Source organism: Ciconia boyciana, chromosome 1 (assembly GCF_034638445.1).
Source record: "Ciconia boyciana chromosome 1, ASM3463844v1, whole genome shotgun sequence".
In the NCBI taxonomy this organism is placed as follows: Eukaryota; Metazoa; Chordata; class Aves; order Ciconiiformes; family Ciconiidae; genus Ciconia; species Ciconia boyciana.
The window spans coordinates 155716955-155741726 of NC_132934.1; the positions used below are offsets into that span (position 1 = coordinate 155716955).

At 38.7% G+C, this 24772-nt stretch overlaps 1 protein-coding gene across 2 annotated transcripts in view; it reads right to left on the reverse strand.

The window, feature by feature from the left end:
• Positions 1–24772, reverse strand: part of MYO16 (myosin XVI) — a 400031-nt gene that overhangs the window by 198217 nt on the left and 177042 nt on the right. For both annotated transcript variants that reach the window (XM_072849888.1, XM_072849887.1), the window contains exons 6-8: positions 20396–20520; positions 17011–17136; positions 686–761 (exon numbers count right to left, since the gene is read on the reverse strand). In XM_072849888.1, coding sequence (XP_072705989.1) covers positions 686–761; positions 17011–17136; positions 20396–20520 — 327 coding nt within the window. The remainder of the gene's footprint in view (positions 1–685; positions 762–17010; positions 17137–20395; positions 20521–24772) is intronic.

A 24772-nucleotide genomic window follows, 5' to 3' on the forward strand; every position in this document is an offset into this window, starting at 1 on the left:
TTCTTCATTTTATCCTAGGCACAGAAGGTTGAACAACCATATGGTTCTTCTCTCCAACACTGGTATCTAGCATTACTGCATTAGCCCTGCTTTGATCATTGGGTTAGGCCCAATGTTGATCTGAAGCCCCTTCCAACCTAATATATTCTATATTTATGTTATCTTTAGAGCCAGTGCTTCAGCTCCCTGTTGCTATCTGGTCTAAGAAGGTGCCTTCTTCTGTGGGAAACAACAGGTGTTACACTTGAAAACTGGATGGTGAATTTGTTTTCAGTCAACAGCTATAGAGATTCCAGTTCATGAGGCTATGTACTATCATCAGTTGAGAAGGAGAAAGGAACTCAGTAAGATGTCACCAAGGAAGTGTAAATGCAGCTACCACCAAGGCACTGAAGAAATTACAAAGAAGAAACATAACTAAAAATAAACAGGGAATGCAACAAATGGAAAAACATGTTATCATTTGATATGACATCCTGTGTGATCATGACTAGCAGTTCTCAACAATACATGAAAAAACATATATACACACATGCATATGTCTATATAACTCTACACACTATATAAACTATATGTATACACATATATATGTGTGCCTCTGTGTGTATAACTAAGAAAGCAAGAAGGAAAGAAAACAGTGTCACAGTAACTGGTACATACATAATATACATGGATTTTCACCTACCTGAAGGCTTTTCATTATTGCAGTTGAGAAGATTGGGATTTGCCCAGTGCATCAAAAGCAGCTTCACAAGGTTGGTCTAAAGTGGGCAAAAAAAGAGGTATTTGAAATGGCAGAAGTAGGACAGGAGCAGTATACCTGTCATTCAGTTTACTCATTCCTTCCTGCACTAGCTGACATCATATGATAAACCATAGGCAACACCTCCAAAATACCACCCTCTGCAGCTACTACACACATTAGTATAAATCACAAAGGGCAGAATAAAATACAGTTCTTGTACGATTTCAGTGTACCCTCAGCATAACTCCACCCCCGAAGTGTCGCTCCATCCTTACACATGTAAACAAATCTGCATCAGTAAGGAAAAAAACGAACCCTTCATCACCACCTGTCATGACTTAGATCACCAATATTTCTTTATGCCTAACTAATTCAACAACTGTGTACCATCACTGCCAAAGGGGTATGAGTCAGAGCCATCATGGAAGTAAATCTGTTCTCTGTCAGTAGTATAAATTGGCACATTTATCTTATGTTTACCAAATCCATTTAACGTATTAGTAATGGTAGCAATTATAGTACGGTAGAGTAGGGTAAAGTATTATATAATGAAAAAGTCTAAAACATATTTTTCAATTCCTGAAAGAATGCTGCAAGCAACTGTTTTTAGTGAGCTCTTCTATAGCTGCACCGAAGTCTCTAGAGATATTTCTCCATCAAAGGCTGTAGTAATGTCTACCCTGATAAACTGGTTGATCAGAGAGGAGTAAGAAACTGCACAAGGAACAAAAAATACATTTAGAATATGAATATAGAGCTCAACTAAATGAGAAAACTGTTTGCACTTTTGGATATATGCTAAAGTCAATAGAATTTATAATGTAAATGTAACCAACAGGGGAGGCCAGGATGAGCACAGGGGAAAATAAGCTGTGCAGAAAAGAAAGGATTCTTCAGAGCAGAAGAAGAGAGCTACACATAAATGAGACCTTAATTGGAAGGCAGCTAAGGGAAAGGATAGTAATTTGGCATCAAAACAAGCAATAAATAAATAAATGAATAAAGGCTAAAAAGGAAGGAAATAAATGCAATAAAAATAATAAAATTCAATATGGATTCAGTACACAGGAGGCAACTTACTACAAAAGACCATGATAAGGAGGAATCAGTTAAATGCAAAAAATCCCCCAAACTTCTAAGCACAGAAAAACAGAAAAATATTACTGCAAATTTCTAGAGGAATAAAAAGATCTTGCTCTCCTCAGCTTTCTAATGCTGGCTTTCCATTCTGACAGTAACAGCAGAAAATTCAGCAAACTGTGGAAGCAGGGAGGAAGCCATAACAGGTTTATTTCCAAATCCAATTAGCCCTGCTTTCAACTGAGAACCCTAAACACATATATATCTGTGTTTTTTCATCATGAAAAAATGGAACATGCTTAGTCATTGAGCTGACTAAATCAGTAGCAGTTGCATAATCTTGTTAACAGCTATTCTGAAAAGTGGTAGTGGTTCTATCAGAGGAGGGGGGTTTTAAAAGCACTTTCAGTTTAGTAACAATACACAGCTTTTTAGGTTACCAAAGTTCTGGATTTATGCCACAAGAAGTCCCTTCCATGCTGCAATGTCAATGCTTCCTGCTGCCAAAGAACTAACTCCTGCTGGAAATCCTTGATGCACATCCCCAAGACTAAGGTATCCAGGTCACTGCTAATTTCAATTACCTGCTTTTGCATATGCAAAACTGTCTGTGTTAGTTTTAACCTCATTCACTTATGTTTTAGAAGGAGTATTTTAACATCTGATTGCCAGATCTTCAGAACTGTGCCTAACAATAGAAATATTTGTAATTACAGCAATTTATCACTATCCAAATGTATTTCAATTGCAGAGTTACAAATGAAGTAGATACAACTGCGTTAAGAGAAACTGCAATATCTAATGAAATATCGTAGACCCTAAGAATAAAATGACAATATATATTTTGATTCTTATTTTCCAGTGTTGTCTTTGCCAATTCATACAAATCAAAAAAACAGAAGCTTTTTCACCAAGCCGGAAGCTGCTTGCCCTCATTTTCAAAGGCCTTCATAGACCCTTCATGCTTTACCTATTCCCACTCATTCAGCATTCAAACTCCAGTTCCCACCTCATAGCAGTCTGTGATACATTTTCAAATACCTTTTTCTGTGCTTTTCCTAGGCTGCACGTTATACTAGTAAGGAAGTCTTCAAAACATCTGCAAAACTGCACTGTAAACCTCCATTCACAGCCTGTTTTGATGTGATGCTTGACAAACAGAAAAACAGGTAAGGCGCTGCCTTTCCACCATTCAGGTGGATTGAAAACTGGCTCAATGGCTGGGCCCAGAGGGTGGTCATCAGTGGCGAGAAGTCTAAGTGGAGGCCAGTAAATAGCAGTGTACCCCAGGGATCAGTACTGGGTCAAATCCTGTTCAACATCTTCATTAATGATCTGGATGATGGGGCAGAGTGCACCCTCAGTAAGTTTGCAGATGACACCGAACTGGGAGGAGTGGCTGATACACCAGAGGGTTGTCCTGCATCGAGGGGGACATTTGCAGGCTGGAGAAATGGGCTGACAGGAACCTCATTAAGTTCAACAAGAAGTGCAAAGTGCTGCATCTGGGGAGGAACAACCCCAGGCACCAGTACATGCTGGGGGCTGCCCAGCTGGAAAGGAGCTTTGCAGAAAAGGACCTGGGGGTTCTGGTAGACACCAAGTTGAACATGAGCCAGTAATGTGCTTTGGCCACAAAGAAGGTTAATGGTATCCTGAGATGTATTAGGAGGACTGTTGCCAGCAGGTCAAGAGAGGAGATCCTTCCCCTCTACTCACTGCTGGTGAGGCCACACCTGGTATACTGTGTCCAGTTCTGGACTCCTCAGTACAAAAGAGACATGGATACACTGGAGAGAGTCCAGCAAAAGGCCGCTAAGATGATTAAGAGACTGGAGCACCTCACATATGAGGAAAGGCTGAGAGAGCTGGGACTCTTCAACCTGGAGAAGAGAAGGCTCAGGGGAATCTCATCCTTGAGTGTAAATACCTGCAGGGAGGGTGCAAAGAGGACAGAGCCAGGCTCTTCTCAGTGGTGCCCAGTGACAGGACCAGAGGCAATGGGCACAAACTGAGAGACAGGGTGTTCCATCTGATCAGGAAACACTTTCATACTGTGAGGGTGACCAAGCACTGGCACAGGTTGCCCAGTGAGGTTTTGGAGTCTCCATCCTTGGAGACGTTCAAAAGCTGTCTAGACGTGGTCCTGGGCAGCCTGCTCTAGGTGGCCCTGCTTGACCAGGGGAGCTGGACTAGATGACCTCCAACCTCAAACATTCTGTGATTCTGTGTAATGTGGAAAAGGTCGCCTATGGCTTTTCCAAAAAAGACCATTTTTTCTCCGTCAGAATCAATTTGTTAGCAAACTATTAACAGTTTGAATATTTATGGACAGGGGAAATTCTTAATGAAAATATATAAAGAAAGATTATATTAATTACACCTTTACATAGGCAAGATTAAACAAAAAGGTTTTTTGTGCATGTAAAAACGCTGAGCTTGATAAGTAAGACAGAATGCATGATCAGATGTGCAGGCAGACCACCACAGTTACACCAAATGAGCTATGGGTTTTTTTCCAAAACAGCAAGTGGAAAAAAAAGCAGCCTGCCTACAGTGAACCTGAGCTTTAGTCCTCAAAGGAAATACTACAAGGCAATGAAGTGCGATTCACATCAATGGGAGCAACACTTATGTTCTAAGCAGCTAGAAAAACATGCACAGATGAACAGAGAAAACATTGACTGGACATGGGAGCATTGGAGTTGAACAGTTCTTTAAACCTAATGAAACATGAAGTGCAACACTGAAAATAAAAAGCTATAAGGGAAAAAAAGCATAAATAAATTTACTGCAATAGGCACATTATAAAACCTTCAAATACAATTTCCCCCTGCCAAAAAAGGGGTAAGTTTTACCACACATTAAATGTCAGCTAAGAAAGCCCAATGCTGTTTCATAAACCATAGGCTTAAGAGCACCAGCATTGGCCAGCTGACAGACCGTGAGGCCTGTTGCCGCAGACAAGTGACTGCAGTGACAGGGTAGGAAATACGGGGCATGAAGGAGTGATAGAGATTCCTCAAGAATCTCCCTATGCACTTGAGGCTGCAAAGGCAGCTCCAAACTGCTCTCAAGCCATGTTAGTTTTACTGCTAGTGAATTAGCTGGGGAGCAGAATCAGTGGTCCTGAAAAGTGTCTTCCTCTCACGTATGGTCAGATATTTTCCTCTGAAGCAATGCACAGGATACTAGATCTGTGCCAGCAAGGGCTCTGGCTGAGCTTTGAACTCTTGGGTTATTATCTGAGTCCCAGTGCTGCTACATCAGATAATTTATTCCCTTTTCTTTACTATTGGAGAGATACCTGCTTAAGTTGTAAATTCAGAAAGCTGGAGATTTTATGCAAATATCCTGATGTGCTACTTTGCACAGCAATGAATATGCACCATCCAATTTGCATGCACCCCCAACAGTAAATTCCTTCAGTCCTTCACTTTTCTTCCCTGTCAAAACCAACATTTCTCTCCACTCCTCTCTTTCTGTTTCAAAGTTGCACATTTCCTACCATCCTGAGTGACCTAGTTCACCATCCATCTTTTGTTCACACACTCCTATCATTTCTTATTCCTCAGGCCCTTTTTTCTCTGTTTCCTGTATCTGAGACTCCCAGCTCCTTACATGTATCTCCCCAACTTGTTTTCTTCCACCCTTTTATTGGTGCTCTTATCCCTTTTTTGGGACAATGCTATTTTTCTTTTCCTTCTTGACATCCATTCATCAGTACTCTTTGACTAAGGCCTTCCCACTCTCTTCCTGCAAATTCCTTCCACCTGCTGTGACTTCTCAGGTTTCCACTCCATTTTCTCTGGATATGGTCTCCAGCACGCTTTCATCCACAGTGAGACCGAGCCATATAATAGGAAACTAGTAGATCAACAACCTTAGATCAAAATCAGTATTATTTTGGACCATCAATCTCACAATAGTGTGTGAAACCCAGTGAAATCCCCAAGTATTATTTTAATATCTAAAGTGCTTATTCACTAAACACAACAAAACCCTAGGCAGAACATAAAATACCACTGGTTACACCACTATTATCTGCAGTCTTCACCACTGAGTAAGATGGCCTACATCTGCACTCATAAGAACCAGTTTTCAATTGCTCATAAGGCTAAACTTTACTTCACTGGGTTGGAAAAGTGCATGCTTATCTCACTGTGTGATTTTTGTTAGGCAGTTTTCTAGGATTGCTGCCTGTGAGTGCTTATGTTTTGTTTTGTTTTTTTAAATTAGGCAGAAAAATAAATCAACAAAAAATGAAGCATTTCTGGGAGCAGGTTGTGGGAAAATATATTGATTGACCCTTGTGAGCTCCAATGTGTGTAGGATTTGAAGACTTTGTATTAGGCAGAAGATGAATTCTGTGGGCTGAGAACATTCCTATTGTTGTCTGAAAAATTGTCAAAACTTAGCCAAATTTCAAACCTTGAAAAAATCATAGCCACCAGATGCTTACAAGACAGTTTTTAGATTATAATGGATAAATTGAAGAGCCCACCTTTGCTAGTATGGTCCACTGTAGACCTAAACATTAGTCTAACCAGTATCAGTGGTTCTGTTTAAACATCCACTTGGATGTTTAAAAGATTTCAATAAGAAAATATAAATCAGGGAAGTAGTTTCAATTTTTATTGTTACTATTATTATTATTAACATTACTAAGCTTCTGTGATAGAAGTGCTGTAATTTCATGCTAGCCATATATTCAGCAGATGGAATAAATAAGATCAGATAAGCTATAAAGTAAGAAACTGCTTAGAATAACACTGGAGAAATGTATTTAACTAGTGGAATGGGGTGATAATCAGCACTTCACTAAGCATCAAGGACCTTGAGAAGAAAAGTGCAGGTTAGGGAGCTGTATTCACTTAAGCTACTGGGGAGTGAAACAAACAAAAGCAAATCCCAAGACAGAGACTCCCAACATTTGGGAGTAAGGTAATTGTTTAACTATTAGAGTTACTGTGAATTGAGTTTTGAAGATAATATATTTGTTCTCCATTACATAATAGTACGCCTTAGAAGACTGAGTCTCCCTTAAAGCCAAAATCTCATATGTAAACCCCTAAATAAGAGCAATATCAATCAGAAGCTAAATAGTGTTTTCTCTGCAATTGCAAATCTCATCCACAGTACTGCTCTAGACACAGGAAATGGTGTCTGAAATTCATTACAGATCTCCCTTCTTAATACAATATAGATGAGGAAGATATTTTTTCTACTTGAGTGCAGAAAAAGGGGACCATAACCACCTGTGGTTAGCAAAGTGGAACAGATTAGAAAAAGTAGGTTGTGGGAATGAGACTAGCAGCAGGATAGAAAGAGTGGAGGGGAAAAAATAGAACAGAGCATGGATAAAATGCTGGACTTTGGAACTAACAGCATGAAATAAATGAAGTGAAAGGGAAGAAGAGAGACATGGCAAGGAGCCAGGATGTAGGTAGAGACAGACTAAGCAGAAAAACAAAATGAAAGAAGAAAGTGACATGGTGAGGAAAAAACACTGAGATGGAACAAGGGAGACTGGGACTGTGAGCAAGTGGGATAAAGGGATAAGTATAACAAAAGGGCAGGAAGGTTGGCACGAAGCCAAAGTAGAGAAAAGAGAAAGCTTGGATGAGAACCAGGAAGAGGAGGAGGGGCAGAAACTGTCTGTGCAAGGAAATTAGGATTGGGATAAGGCGCGTATGGAAAGGACATGAAGCCAGGCAAATGAGTGGGGCAATAAGGCAACAGAATAAAGACAAGAATGGAACAGACTGGAGGCAATGGGACAAATAAGGTTACGTATGCGGGGAAGGAACCATAAAGACTGTACCTGTTCATACAGAGAGCTTGGAATGGAACCCAGGTTCCCCAGGTGTCACCACTACCTTTCTGCTGTCAGCATGTTTAACCTATACGGCCTAAGAGTATGCCTTTTAAATCTCTGGAATAGTTCAAGTAAAGAAGGACAACCTAATGCTGTTTCCAGCTATCTAAGCAAGTGACAAAGGTTACTTAAAAGTTTTTCTGCAGCTGAAGTAAAGACTTCAGCAGTCTTTACTTCAAGACTGATAACCTACATTTCTATTTTTCAATCCACCAGGAAATTAGACAGAGAAAAAATTAAAATAAATCGGGGAAAATATTATGTGATCTTGTGATTAAAGATGCTTATAAGTTATGTTCCTACAAGTTATATATTAATACTACAGAAGGGATCATAATTCTGGCATTTCTCCAAGTTTGTGCCTGAACAGTCTTATTAGACTTCTTTTTCATATATGCCTCTTGTGTTTTTATATATATGTATATATATTTACACGTGCGTATATGAAAGAGTTACTATAGCTGGTATTTCAAGGAAAATGAAATTTATATTAATCACTGAGATCCTGCAATAATCAAATAATTATATAGTGTAGTCTGTGCACATCTCAGCTTTAAAAACATACATGTAAACACTGAGACTAGTAATTTTGTAAATTGAGGTTGCCTCTAGTCTGTAGATGAAGCCCAAACTTTTAAATCTATTTTCTTATCATTCGGTATTGTGTGAATCTAGCTTTTCTTGCCCTAGTGTTCTGTACCCACAATTAGCATTTGAATCATTTATAGAAACCTGCTGAATATACTGAGAGTGAAAGAAAGATATCACAGGCAGAAATCCCAAAGTGGTCTCTCTGCTTGAGGAAAATGAGTGTAATTTCATCTGAAGGGAAATGCTGCTCTTCTACCTGAGTACAATCACACATGCCAAAGATGAACAAAAAGACTAAAGAAAAGAGGGTGAGATACGTCTGGATAAAACATTCTCTAGAGGATTTTCTGACCATAAATGAAAGATTCCAACTGCTTGACAGGGAAAATATGTATTCCCTGAGTGACTATACTATATTCTTTTTGAAATACTGAACAAGCACCCCCTTCTTTAGGCTCTTCTCATTGAAAACATTTGCGGAATGTGCAGAAGTCCAGAAACTGCATTCAAAGGAACTGCTATGGCAATGGCCAAACTTGAATGAGATTAAATATCATTTCCTACAATGAGTTCAGGTATCCCCTTTTCACTGAAGTATATTCTAATGATCTGTGTGGGGTTTTTTCTATTTTGGGGTCCACATGCACTTAAAGAAAAGAAAATGAAACTACGGTTCATAGTTGAGTCAAATGACTAATGTGTTTTGGTAACGATGAGCAAATTAGATCAGATAGTAAGAAAGTGCATTCTCTTAGACTTCAGCAAGAAGCATAGAGTCCCTTCTATGATCTGAAAGAAATGCTGTGTTTGGATGAACTAACCAGACAGACGGATATGAAACAAGCCAAACAAATGTGTATTAAGGGAGAATATACTTACAGAATGGCAATTTCACACACAGATTTTGAAAATGACACAGGATGTATATAACATGCTAAGAAACATGAGCTAGGCATCTGAGCTCACTAAACAATTTTTATTTATTTGGGATATTTCCAATTTATTAATGGGAAATCCTTGCTAGTACAGGAGTTACTCTTGGAGAGGTACAGTCAGCAGTTCAACAATTCTCTTATCTTTTTTTTTGACATCATGAAACTGTTAAACCGCAAAGCCAAAGCTAAATGTGTCTTGCTAAGTAAGAGTGCAATGGAGTAAGCTTAAGTATCCCTTATAATCCACACTGCTTAACTGTTAGCTCTGTCCCTGACTCTACTTTGGACCACTCCAACCAGCTCTCTACAAACAAGACTAATCTCCTATAAAGGAAACTGGCTCTAAACAATATGAATGTGAGCCAGACTGTTGCCTGGCTTAATCTCTAGCCCTCTTTTATTTAGCAATTTAACAGTTTAGACATAGGCAGCATCCCCCAAGGATGAAATTTTGGGAGAGGTAGTGTTTGAGCTACTGAGGAGTCAGCTCTGACCTGCATGCCTCTGATAGCTGGTTTGAAAGGTGACATTTCTGTGATAAACAACAAAGAAACAGCTTGTGCCTGGGAATTGTGCCAAAGCACCCAAGGCAAACGTCAGAGCTGCAGCCTATTCCCACCACGGGGAGGGCAAGTGTGTGCTTTCCTGATCACAGCAGCCTGGAAGATGTCCAGCTGGGACAGCACTACCAATGCCAGATTACTAGCTGTTCACAAAGTGATTGCTGTGCTAAATTCAAATTAGGGGGCTGGCCTGAGAAATACAAGTCGCCCTTCCGCAGCTGGTATCAGTGCCAGCGTGGGCCGTGCGGTACCCAAGTGAGGATGTGTGCCCCACTCTCGTGTGCACAGGCAGCAGCCGCACATATACCAGCACTCACCATGCTGCACGTGAATGAGACAAGGGAGTTCAAACTGCCATCAATAACCGTATTAAGAATGTCCAAAAGGCCTTGTTAAATTTACATAGGCAACCCTGGCATATTCTAATTTCTTGAGGCTTGTTTTTCTGCCCTCATAATCTGATTTTGAAGAGATTTTTGTGTGTCACTGATGCAGATTTGCATGTGTGTCGAAGAGGTTATTATATTCCATCATTTTATTAAGGTATAATTATTAAGGTGAGCAACTCTGACCTTAATACCTCAATAATATCAATTTTTGGTATAATGTTGAATCTCAATGTGCATTAAAAAGAAAAACTTGCTTTTAACCCTAATAGTTACAGGGAGGAAAATGACAACAGTCCTAGAAACTCAGAATAGCCTCCTTAAAAATATGCCTAATTTTTAATGCTACTACCATTATTTTTTAATGTTTGCAGCTGGTAGTATTTCAGTTAATAGTCTGTTGCACTCATTGGTAACAATCTGTTCCTGCAAAGCAGAGCCTCATCTTACAAACAGAGAGACTGACCTTCAGGTAGTAGCCTCAGTTGCCTTCTTCTGTACTTAGTAGCCATATCCTGTACATAACCCTCAAACTCACTAGTAATATCCTGTACTCCTATACAAGAAAGATGTTCTACTCTGGATCTACACACTCTGGCACTAATAGGACAATTCATTTATCATTCACCCATGCTCTTTTTCAACAGTTGGACTAATACTGTTCTAGCAAATTTTAGATGATAAATTTAACCGTGAGACTGCTTTTCTTTACAAATATATGTAAAGACAGGTACAGATTTTTTTTTTAACATCAGATAATACATACTGGCACTTAAAACTCTTAGTTATTCCCTGTTTGGAAACAATGCAAATACCTACTGCTATGTTTTGCTTTGATATTGTTGTAAGTATTTAACTCTAATCCTTCTGTAGGATTCACTCTGTGCAGCTTTACGCCGTCTAAGGGTAAGGCATCAACTCCATGCCCCCTTCCTGATGACTGGGGAGACCCAGCAGATTCAGCGGGCAGTTGACCCATCGTTTGGCCCCTTTGCCCTGCACTTTGGTCTGGATTCCTTCTGTAGAATTTGAAAATGCTCAAGTTAAACCTCTAACATATGCTAGATGCCCATGACCTCTATAATCAGGGGAGGGTCAGACCTCTAAGTAATTATTCATCCCACCTATTTTAAATGCACCTCCTAGATTTGTCTGAATTGCACTCTAGAGATGATTCTTCACATTAGACAAGACAAAGCTTTGACTTTGTACTTAAGTTGTAGTTGGCTAAATTTAGTTGAGAAGAATCCCATCCTAAATAAAACTGGTTTTGCCATTATCAAGGTGTTTCTACAAGCCAGGTTTCGATTACAAGGTGTGGGTGTGATGTCTTTCACATGTTTAGCTCACTCAGGATAATGTATCTTTGCTCCAATAATTTCTCATATAATTTACTGTGGAAGTTGGAGCAATAAGCTTTTTGTAATCCACTTACGTTATGTATTAATTTACAGCTTGAGATTTGTAACAAGAAACTTGCAGCAGCTTTATTCATTACAAGTTTCCTCCTGTACAGATGAAAATTAAATTTTCTCACTACAAATTTTAAACTTCAGTAGATTTTTCTTTTTTTTCCCAGGTAAATTAGTGCCATCTCTATTATTGTTATGGTCTTACAAATAGCCATTTTTTTTTTCATTTTGTGTATTTTGTATCTATTTTCATTTTTTGTATTTTGTGTATTTGCAAACATAAAACTGTATATGTATAGAGCTCAGGTCCTTCAGCTGAGTCTGGATGTCACTCTAAAACAATGTAACAATTTCTTCATAAGATTATCACTACTCAAATCTTTTCATAAGGCGATATGCAAAATGTATGTATGTAAGGTCTATAATATAAAATAGTTCAAAAACTAAATGTGTAATTTGTATAACTAATCCAATTTCATTTTATTAAGGTAAGCTGCTTCTCCAAATGAAAAGCATACCTGAATTACTAAGAATTTTGTAGGTATTTTATAAACAGGAAAAACTATCAGTCCTTTTGACTCATGGAATATAATATTAATTATATATTGCATGGGATTTGGCTGCAGGTATTGCAGCAGCAGTGCTAGTAAACTGCTAAACAACAATGGTTTAGAACAGGTTTTTTGAAACTTCTATGACCAGTCATTAAAGGATCATTGCTTATTAGACAAGCTACAAGACAAGAAAAGGCTATTTTTCTGTTCGCATACATTCCTGGAAGGAAAGAAATCCTCTCAAGAATTTGAAAGAATATAAAACTAAAATCAAATAAATTTTTTTACAGGCTTCTAGTACAACATACAGATTTATCACTGTAGCGAGTTTTTCAAGTGAGACTTTTTAAAAGAACCTGCCACAAATATGTGTTACAAGAGGGTGAAACCGTAAGGGATGGAGTCCAGAATTTATATTAATGACTTTCTCAGAGAACATTAATATTTTTGGCTAAAAAATAACTATTTCCTCATAAATATATTTTAATTTATAACAGACTATCCAAATCATGCCTTGACTAAGGTTATTCCCATTCTGCCATACTACTTTTTAGTTACAATGCTTGTATTTGTCTATAATTAATTAATAAAAATGGTATTATAAATATAAATATGATATGCACATGAATTCATACTAAGGCTAAAAGATGTTTCAAAATTATCATCATAAGAAAGGAAATTTTAAAAACACCCCGATGGCTTAGCTACCACATGAAATACTTTCCCTGATACCTAATAATCCCTCTTATAAATGAATTTAAATTATTTACTTGTTTCTTACAAACAGAATCCATATGAAAGCCATATTTATCTCCTAAATAAGGACAGCAAATTATCTATAATGATAATAAGGTATATCCGAATTGTGTTATTCATTAACACTACAAAGGGAAGATATTTGCTCTGTATTTTGTTAAGTTTAGTGAGGAAGAGTGCGATGTTACTTCATTTGTCTTCCTCCACATGTACCCATAGCACTTGTACAGTGACTAGCACAACTGGTCCCTGGCTTCTCCCTGAAAACTCCTGGAATAGTAAGAATCACTGCCATTGTCATCTGGGACATAAAGGGAGACACAGTTCAACAAGAGAGCCAGCAAAAAGGATCATCTCACAAAACAGCAATCTGAGCTCTTAGAACACTTCAAAAGGAAAGACATTTTTTCCATTAGCCACTTTCTATTACAAACTCCACATGCACAAGTCTGTTTCAAAAAGAAAAATACCTAACTTCATGACAAAAAAGATATTTCAAGTCATCCAGGGTTAGTGTTGCAAACATATACATGTTACACATATATAACCAAAGAAAAGTTCTTCCCCAGTCCTTTCAAGTCCTTTTCAATAAAACGAGTGTTTAGGCTTCACACTAGAAGAGACTTACAGACGTTGTGTAACTACATTAATGCAGTACAAAGCCCGAACTTGCAAGCCATCCTGAAACATAAGAAATAGTAGCTCCAGCTCAAGATTACATCACTGCAATCACCTTACTTCTGAATAAGAGCTTTCTCGCCCTACTGAAGTCTGAACATGGTAGAGTGAGCACGTGCCTGCCTGCAGTATCACATGAGGATCCAGAGGGATCAGTGAGGGCAGCAGAACTACGGAACAGCACAGGACAAGATGGGATGAGAAAAATAAAACTGCAGTACATGCAAAATGTCACTGATGCCTTGCTTGCTAACAAAACTTTCGTTCAGTATATTTTTGCAGAAAAATTTTCTCTGTAAATTTAACCTTCCAGAAATTACTGAGGGTACACTTCAGGCCATACATATATAAACCAATGACTTAATCTATTATGAAAATATGCTGAGCTTTCATACTCTGTAAAAGAGCAGATATAGCAGATTTCTCAACAGGAGAAATCTATATCCCAACAGAACTAACTAGTCTCAAACACATTTATTTTTACTATTATTTTACTACATTTTTACTATCTTCTTGCTATAAAGTGTATTATTTATTTTCTGAAGTCTGAAAAGAGGTTGGAAGCCATTTAATCAATGAAAATGAGAACATATGCAATACGGAAATACACATATGTCCTTTTAATAAACAACAGGGCACAAATCAATGTGTAACGTAAGTACTGAACTGTATTCTTAAATGGTTTTGCAAACCTAAAAATACATTGTATACGTAGTAGTTTTCTAAAGACAGTCTGACATGTGAATTATAATATATATACATAAGTACTTGAATTACATGTGTCTACCTATGTACATGTGTTTTCTGCTTTTCATTAGACATTTTGGCATGCTTAGTAGCTACTCATTAAATCTTAACATGCAAATCACCCGCAGTGAAAGACTTGGGAACAAAAAAAAAGAAAAAAGAAAACCCCGCTGAAAAAGCAATCTTGGCTTCATATTCAGATCACTAAGGGTGTAGTAAAATCAGCTGCATCCTACCCCTTGTATCTCAGCACCTCCATCTTGTAATTCACAGGTGTATTGGGTCTGCATGGCAAGGTTTTGGTAGTGGGGGGGCTACAGGGGTGGCTTCTGTGAGCAGCTGCTAGAAGCTTCCCCTATGTCCGATGGAGCCAATGCCAGCTGGCTCCAAGACAGACCTGCCACTGGCCAAGGCCAAGCCAGTCAGCGATGGCAGTAGTGCCTCTGGGATAACATAGTTAAGAAGGGGAAAAAAACCTGGGCAACTGCAGCTGGGGAGAGGAGTGAGACTATGTGAGAGAAACAACTCCGCAGACACCAAGGTCGGTGAAGAAGGAGGGGGAGGAGGTGCTCCGGGCACCAGAGCAGAGATTCCCCTGCAGCCTGTGGTGAAGACCATGGTGAGGCAGGCTGTCCCCCTGCAGCCCATGGAGGTCCATGGTGGAGCAGATACCCACCTGCAGCCCGTGGAGGACACCACACCGGAGCAGGTGGATGTGCCCAAAGAAGGCTGTGACCCTGTGGGAAGCCCATGCTGGAGCAGGCTCCTGGCAGGACCTGTGGACCCATGGAGAGAGGGGTCCACACTGGAGCAGCTTTGCTGGCAGGACTTGTGACCCCGTGGAGGACCCACGCTGGAGCAGTCTGTTCCTGAAGGACTGCACCCTGTGGAAAGGACCCACACTGGAGCAGTTCGTGAAGAACTGCAGCACGTGGGAAGGATTCATGTTGGAGAAGTTCATGGAGGACTGTCTCCTGTGGGAGGGACCCCATGCTGGAGCAGGGGAAGAGCGTGAGGAGTCCTCCCCCTGAGGAAGAAGGAGCGGCAGAGACAACGTGTGATGAACTGACCGCAGCCCCCATTCCCTGTTCCCCTGCGCTGCTCGGGGGGAGGAGGTAGAGAATTCAGAGGTGAAGTTAAGCCCGGGAGGAAGGGAGGGGTGTGGGGAAGGTGTTTGAAGATTTGGTTTTTATTTCTCATTATCCTACTCTGATTTGATTGGTAATAAACTAATTTCCCCAAGTCGAGTCTGTTTTGTCTGTGGTGGTGATTGGTGAGTGATCTCTCCCTGTCCTTATCTCGACCCATAAGCCTTTCAGTTATATTTTCTCTCCCCTGCCCAGCTGAGGAGGGCAGTGATAGAGCCCCTTTGGTGGGCACCTGGCGTCAAGCCAGGGTCAACCCACCACAACAGGTGTTTACTCACATGAGTATCAAAAAGCAACTGAGATACCAGAAACAGACAGGAACAAAAATCCTAGTTCTCCTCAATCATTGGCTAGAGACTCAGGTAACTGAATGGGATTGTCTCCAGTGAGATCAGAAACAGAATTAAGATTATCTAAGTATGGAGTTCATACTCCAGCAGAAGTCCATGAGGATTTTTATTTATATTTATTAGAAAATAAAAAAAGAAAACCAAACAGAGTCCTGTTTAGGATCAACAACTTTTTGCCATTCTGAGTTGTGTTTAAAAGTCTGGTTGATGGCAATACAAATAAGCATTACGAGATGGCAAACTACCTAAGAAACAGAGGAATGGCTTGACAGCTACAATTCATAGCATTTCTGACTAACTCAGTATACCTACATCCACAGTGTCAGAAAGGATATCCCTGCCATCAGAAGGAATCTGAACAGAAGAAAGCAATTTGTATTCAGAGCAACACCAGCAAGCTGTCTTGTGCGTGGGGCAGAGGAGGTCCAGCCCCTCCTGGTGGAAAACAAAGATAGGAAGGGACAAGTTTTCCAGGAGCTGCAGCAGAGGCCTGACAGGAGAAAGGGCAGGAACGTGGGAGGCTGAGCTAGGATGCATCAGAGAGGTTTCTGGAAGGTAGCTGTGGGTAAGTAGTGATTTGTGAGCCATGAGGTGGGTCAGTGGGAGCTGTGGGGAGCCCTCCTGAAGTGGTCAGACTATAACAAAGGTGCACTGAGCATGTCCTGGGAGAGTGAGGATGAAGAAATGTGAAAAGGTGGGATGTTAAGAGGCACAAATCATGTTTAGGCATGGCCTTCAAATCCCAAACCCAGGGTACCCTTCCACAACTCAGTGACTGTAAAACTTTGAATGCAACTACTGTGTTAAGTGGATCCTGAACATTCATTCACAGAGATATACACCGCAAAAAAGTTAGCTAAAAATAAGAGTTTGACATCAGACTATAAGAAAATAACAGACAAAAGTGCTTATTTTGGCTCCCTTTCAAATTTCAGTGCAAATTTAATTTTTGCTGGAGATAAACTGCTGTTGATGGTAGATTGATTTTAATAAACTGTATTGGGTTGATAGCTTTACAATGCCTATTCTCAAATGATCTCTGTCATTTGAGATGCCACCTGTAGTAGAGAAATGTGTCAGCTTTTCACATTAAAACCAGAATAGTCTCCCTGACTTGAAAGTATTTGCTATTGCTACAGAAGACTACCACAAAGAAAAGAGAAGCATGTGAAAAAATCGTGCTTTACCTGTCCATACTTTGCAGCTAAATGTAGAGGTGTCCAGTACTGATTATCCACTACATTGAGATCGGCCCCATGATCTAGTATCAGAGATGCAACATTCTTGTATCCATTAGCACAGGCCACATGCAGCTGCAATATAAAAGTATCTTAATAGTTTAAAGAACTCAGAAAAGCCGGTGAGGTGCTACTGCGTATCTTGATTGCCCCACAGACCTAACTGGCTGAATCACGATAACGACAAATACAAAATATACAAGCGATAACAACAGACTAGAAAACAGCTGTGGAATCTTTTTTAACATTTATAAACAAAACCCACCAAAAAATAAGAATGTTAGCTTATCGAGAACTATTTAAACCATCTAGTCTCACTAGATACTTTTCATACAATTTCAAGCAAACGTCCTTTCAAACATATTCACAAATTTCATGAGCCCAGGCAGATTCACACATTTCAGCAGAGCGTAGCCTAGACCTAATTTTCTTTTGTGGCCATTCAAATATCCCAGATGTAAGCTGACGCTACTTTACTCCAAAATGAATTAACACCTAATCAAACCAAGCACATTGAGTTTGCAGCACAAAATCAGTCACAAAAAATACTTTCTCAGTTTTGAACCACAGAGATTTCATTTCTTTTACTTGCACTTCTTCCCTAGATACTTAATTGTATGTTGAGGCACATACTTCACACGACCAGATTGATCCAGGTTAGTTTAGTGGTGTTTCTCATGGTTCTCTGCTATGATTTCAAACATTCCCTCCACTTCTGGGAGCAAAGGGGAGAAAATTTGCATTTGGGAATTGGCACAATATAATTGCTCATCCCTGGTTAGAAGGAGTCAGTTCTCATGACGGTCAGTAATACAGGGCTCAGGAAGATTGCGGAAATGGAAAACTGAGATTATAGGTGGTAACCTGTATCCCCACATCATGTAGCCCAACTACATGATTTTCTTCCCTTGAAGCAATGTTAGCCGAAGAGACTATTTTTCTGAGGATTGAAAGGAATGGCTAATGGCAAGAAAAAGGTCTTGCAATAAACCTGTTACTAGAACTGTGTAGTTCCAAAGTCACTATAAGCATAGGAGACACCAAAAACAGAGTCCAGGATATTATTTGCCTTATTTGTTATTTCTGTTTCAGCCACACCTGCAGAGTATGCATAGTTTTCTCTATGAACATCCCTGATGCAGAGGGATGAAACACATTATAGCTTGTCAAAAATCTTCCCCTGGAAAGGAGGCAGAACACCCCTGCCCTGAGGGCAGAACACCAATTCTGTATGCTATAAATGTTCTAATTTTAAATGTACAAAAAATTCTGAATTTTCCTATAATTTGACATAGCTTCAGCTTTTCTTCTGTTTTAACAGAAGAAATTACATTTTCTATTCAGACATCAATTTGACAAGTGCTATTTTAAAGTAGTTTAAAAGCTCACAGGACAAAGGAAATATTTTATGACTGAAATCTTTCAAAGAAAAAGTTATTACAGGAGAATTTAGCAGAAAAAATAATTTTGCCATATATCATTCTGTGTCTGTATTGCATGTACACATATGTATGTGCTATAAATCTATGAGAATGCGTGCTTTTATACATTTATGGCATCAATTTTTTGCCTGATTCATCTTAACTTACACATGGACTTAGATATATTATATCAAGAGAAAACAAATCTCATTTGCTACTTACAACTGAGATATTTGTTGTTTTCTCTGTACAGATAGATGTAGAGCAACAAAAAACTATTCCCAGAACCCTTTGATACACATACAGCTATCACAGACTGGCTGACTCCACACCCGTGAATAGAGACAGAGCAGTTTAACAAATTCCGGATTTCCCACCAGTTTGTCAGACAAAAGTTTCACATAATAGAAATCTCAAACAAAAGCAAAATGATCCACTCTGTAGCTAGTTGTTGCAAGACTATGAAAGAAGTGCAAAAAATCAAAGTTCAACATAAAAACTGTTCATGCAAAAAATGTCCCCTTTGTCCACATCCCACCAAGCAAATAACGAAAACCAAACTATCCACAATGCTTTTCTCCTAGTATCTGCAGTACTGTTAAACACATTTCAGACATGCATTTCAACTATTCCAGCTAACTACAGAAAAGGTTTTACACAATGATAGTTAGGTAAGTTCATAACTCAATTTAACCAAGCCAATTCAGACTAAAGCAGCAATAGGAGTAAAGTACAATAGAAACAACTTCGCATTTCACTGTGATTTAGCGGCTTAGCTTAAATGTATCAGAAAACTGAAAGTTAAATTAATGCTTTTATGAATTAAACTAAAAGTTGTGTTGTTTCTTCCCACCACTCCCCTGCTTCCCTCCTGTTTTTAACTACCATTAACTGCCTTGGGGTGGCCACCCCAAAAGTCATAGCTTTCTGTATAGACAGAGCCAGTGGCTGGATTCAACAACCCCAGGTATGAGGCTGCTCACTTTTCAGTTATAGTTTAAACACTCCACAGGTATTAAAATATGGAATTAAATACTAGTGATTCAGTGTATTAATTCACTATCATGCAATGTAATTCAGCATAAATGCTGAAATAATAAGAATAATGAAGTTCAGTAATACATGCCTTTCTGATTATTTTAGTACAGTATTTGCAGAAAAACACAAAAGAATTTTAAAAAGTTATTCAATATCTTAATGCTGCTGATGACCATTTACTGATTGATAATGATGTTGAAGATTTTATATGTAAAGAGAACATCCCACAGATATGCTATCTAGGGAAAAATACATTAAATTTTTAATTATTTTATTACATTAATTTTTTAATTATTTCACCGCTGAAGTAGTGATCCTGAAAAAACAAAGGGATAGAAGCTCTACTATCAGAAAAAAGTATAATGAGACCCAGTGACTACAAGTAACATGCAAATTTGGAAGATGGAACACTTATCCACTGATATGGTGGATGCTTCATTACACTGAATCAAGATGGGATACCTTCATGAAACAGTGTTTTAGCCTGGTTCAGCCAGAAGATATGATCCTAAAACAGGAATAACTGAGTGAAGTTTCAGGCCCTCTTTTACACGGAATGTCAGAGACCGTAAGTATCTGCTGCAGTTCTAAACTACAGTGCCAATATTTTTTTTTTACTATTAATTTTTGTGTTGCATATTCAGTGGCTAACAGCAAGAAAGCTGTCATTAAGGCACAGATGTTGCACTAGCTTATTTTAAAATCTGTACTATGCATGGCATTGACATATATCTATTTTCAAAAGGCCAGATGAGAACTAAAATCTTGCATTCCCTCATTTCTACTCTTAGAGAATTGCCTTGCAAACATGCTCACCAGTAGGCAGCTGCAGTACATGCATATTCACAGGAGGATGATTACATATTTCCACTCACCAGGGTAACTCCTTCATCATTCTTTTGATTCACACTTCCTCCACTTGATATAAGCTGTTGGACATCTGTAAGCATTGTCATAGGTCTCTGTATCTTCATTTGGCGCAGTGAATTCAGCTCTACACCTGGAAAAAAGAAAAGGCTAAAACCTTCTGCTATTTCATTCATCAATAAAGAACAGATATATGATTTTGTTTTCTGGGTTTGTCAAAGCTTAATCAACATTTAATTAGACTTCAGTGTACATTTATAGAACATATTTACTTAGTTATATTTACCAACAAGTTTACTCATGATTTTATTCATCAGTCACTACACGGATGATTTAATGCCAGTCAGCAATATCAAATAAATGGGCCTGATCCCCTACTGACTGGCAAGAGCAGTAGTAGGGAAAGCAGTTGTAATATCATTAAATCCACTGGGATTGTGAAAATAGCTGTGAATGGGAAAAGAATTAAACACTCTAAGGAAGCCACTCAGGACTTTGGTTCTTATTTAATTAAAATTATTTTTGGCCACATTCTTTCAACCCTGTGTATACATCACAGTCCCCAGACCAGCCCCTCAAATCTGTCGGCTCAGCTGCTTGAGAGATTGTGAAGTTAAACAAATGACATTACAACTCAACACTTTGTTATCTGCCTGGGTTATTTTTAAGCAGGATTAGTTCTCCAGCTGAGCCTAGATCATTGCAAGGCCCCATAAACCAAGAGAAAATGCGGTATGGAGGCAGCAACAAATGGGAGGGGATGAAAGGAATGAAGGGTGCGGGATTGCTTGTGTCAGCATTGCTACTGAAAGAAACAGTTGTCAAAGTACAGCTTTAAAAGGAAGATAAGCAAGGCAGTCTATAACCAAAAGAAAGCATGGCCTCCAGTCTGAAGAGATTTAAAATTAGCAACAGAGGGTACAACAAAATTGCTAAGTGGTTGAATTAGCAACTGGCTGTGGCTTGATTGGAAAATCTAACCAAAATTCAGGGCTTGATTCTTCTGCTCCACGTGCTCCTTCACGTGGTCACTTACATCCATACATAGAAAATGTAACTTGAGTATAAAAATCCTTCCTCTCTGCCCTGGCCATGACATAACAAAACCCATATGAATAAATAATTTCTTGGTTCTCTTCCACATATGTCAGTGAGCTGAAAAGTGACAAATAATAAATTAATTTAATTCATATGTATTTAACTTAAATATTTTTGCTTGAACAATTCATTTTATATTTTATCTTCAATAATTCTTGCAGTTTTTTACATTACTAAAACAATTGAAACATGTTTCAGAGTAAAAGCATATTTTGAGTCTCTTAGTTTTAATCCACCCTGGAACTCATATAAATGGGTGTACCATACGTAGTTCAGCAAAGAATCCCATTCATTTTCTTTCTCTAACAAGCTACTCTACACACTGCTTTATGTTCTGAATTTTATTTGCCTGCAGCACTTCTAAGAGTTTCAGCTCTGAGGTGAAGTCTTCGGAGTGTGAACACTGTCTTGCTGGCCACGTTTACTTATTCTTATATTTTCACACCTGTCACCTAAATGATACTAAATGACACCAAATATAAAACACAAATATAAACTTAAGCTGGAGAAAATGAGATGTTTTTTATATCTAGACTAAAACCTGTGATCTTTTACATAAATGCAATTCAGATGTATACATATATATATATGACATGGATAGCTTAAATTAGATAACCACCCAAAAGCAGAATGAGCTGTCATCCTATTGCCTGACAGTTGCTAGATTGGTACACAATGCAGATTTCATATGATGTTCTGAGTATCTCCTGACAATCAACGTATTCATTTTGTCAGAACTGAAGTTTTTATGCTTGCATCACATTTCACAGTAATGACTTAAAACTACCTGATGACATTTACAGATTACTGGTGCCACATGGCATCAATTAAATATCTTTTTTTCTTTCTGTTTCTGCCTATTTCCTGCTTTTTGCAACAGTAAATGGATACTGTAACATTCTTGTGCCAGTGACAGAACTCTCTCAAACTTGTAAGTTTAAATTTCCAAAACACTATGTGATGTGAAGGGCTATATACACCCCAAATTAGTTATCATTTGCAGCATTGACTTCACTTTTTAAACACATTACATAGACAGACTGAGCATCTGAAACAAAACTTGACTGGTCATGAGAAAGCTCTTTCTAGTGTTGTCAGGTAAGAAAGATTAAAGTTGAAAAATATATTTATCATTTTAAACCTGATGAAGAAGGCCATTTTTAAGTAGTACTGACAGAATTTATGTCAATTTTTTTCTTCCTCTTGATGTCTCCAGTAAACAATTAGAATAAGTTTTGTTTTTCAAGGAGAGAGGCAACAGGTGGAAATTAATGTACTACCTCTTTTGTGTGTGAATAATACCCTAAACACTCAAAAATGGAAACTAAGTTCACAAACCACAAATTAGAAATACCAGTTTCTGACTTTCCCCAGGAAGAAAAGAAAAAAAAGACTGAGAGGGAAACAGTTATTATCAGGTTGTTTCGTTCATCATGTTTCATGTAAATTACAGTAATGGCTACAGGTTGAGGGCAGAGGCCAGCTGAGTCCACTCAGTCTTTTTTAGCAATTTACTACTGACTTACGTTCAGCATGGTCAGAGAATTAACTTATCAGTACATTCTTATACTAACAGTGAAATATTGATCCATACACCTTGTAAATTGCATTTTATAGAACCTTGGCGCGTCCTGTATGGAGCCCCAAAACCCTGGCTGTTGAAAGATTAACTTTGCTCATGCTGAAGGAGGAAGCAAGAATAGAGTTCAGCTGCATCAACTGTTATATATGTTCTATCACAAATATAATTATACCCATCAGCTCAGAGAAAATGCATAAACAATGCTACAGAGCAACAAAAGGCACAGTCTATGTGAATCTCAAGATGGCTTTACTGGTTTCAAGCTAATGGTTATATAAAGGAATGATACACATTTCATTAAACAAATAGCAGTAAACAGCCTGGCAAGTGAGCTACCACAGTGACGTGTTCCACAAGCTTCTTTTTTTAAATGTCCAAAGGAATTTTGAAAATGTTACAGAAACAACAGAGATTCCCTTACTTTGCCTTTATAGAAAATAGAATGAAAGCATGAAAAAATCTAAATTGCAATCTTAGAATTGCAGAGTTTTGAATTCCAAGAACTTGGGAACTGTTAGGCTTCAGAGTGAAGGCATCTCTGGCGGGGAGCTGAGAAGCAGCTTTACCAAGTGTGCACATGTATCGTTCTCTGGGGCTCAAACAAGGAGACCTGGTCAGTAACTGCCTTCCCTTAATCAAGTTTGTAATTCTGGAGAGTCTGCTCTCCCTCCCCAGGGAGTGACACTTTTCATGAGTTTAGATGGAACAACAAAATGTTACTCATACAGTAAGTAACTCTTGCTGCCTGAATCAAAGAATGACCTTCACTTTGCTTTTCAAAGGGGAAACATGGTTTAGATATTCAGCTGAAATGGGACGACAGCCAGCATGAATAAATAGAGGAAGAAAACCCAATTGGCATGTACTATGGGAACAGATTCACATTATAAAAAATGGAAAGTCAAAAAGAAAGGCATAGGATGGAAAATATGCTCCAAATACCCTATAAAATCAGAACAAGAGCTACACGCTCACAAATTCTGCAGGAGATGAGATGGAGAAGGAACAGTTAAAACATTAGTGACCCTGCAGGGCACAGCATTTGGTGATGAGTATTAGTGCTGATGACAGACAGGAGCATAACCTAAAAGCTACAAAATATATTACTTCTCACTGTTTAAGAAAAACACCTGACAAGGCCATTTCATGTGCTTTGGCTGTCTCACTGTCTCTGGCATATGGTTATAGAACTGACAACCCAATTGAATGTAAAAACCTTGGATAAAAAGAGGGAAAGTAAATTTCAAAAAGTTGCACTGGTAAAGAAATACACGGCAAACAGAACTGAGAATTGCTATAAAAATATTTTCCTCAGAAATGTCCAGTAGTAAGAAGTCTCTCCATCTGCAAGGGGAACACTCGTTCCTGTGAGCAGTACAGAGCAAAGCACTCAAGCACTCTGGGAAATACCCATCATACACACCCAGCAGCCACTCTTTCTGTAACTTGCACATCTCATTCTCCAAGAGGTTTAACAGTCTTTAGGAGAGGTCAATATCATCTTGCATCATCTTGCAAACACAAATGTACATTAAAAACTTGCAACAGCTTTCAGAAGCCAATCTCTTCTCTCATCTTAAGTCTTCTCTCATCCTGTCTATATCTGCCCTTCCTGCACAGAGCTGTAAATGCAGCAAGGCTCTTTTCACCCCAAGTGTGATGAGCCTGCCTGCACTCTTCTGTAATTCTGGGGACATCATGGTTT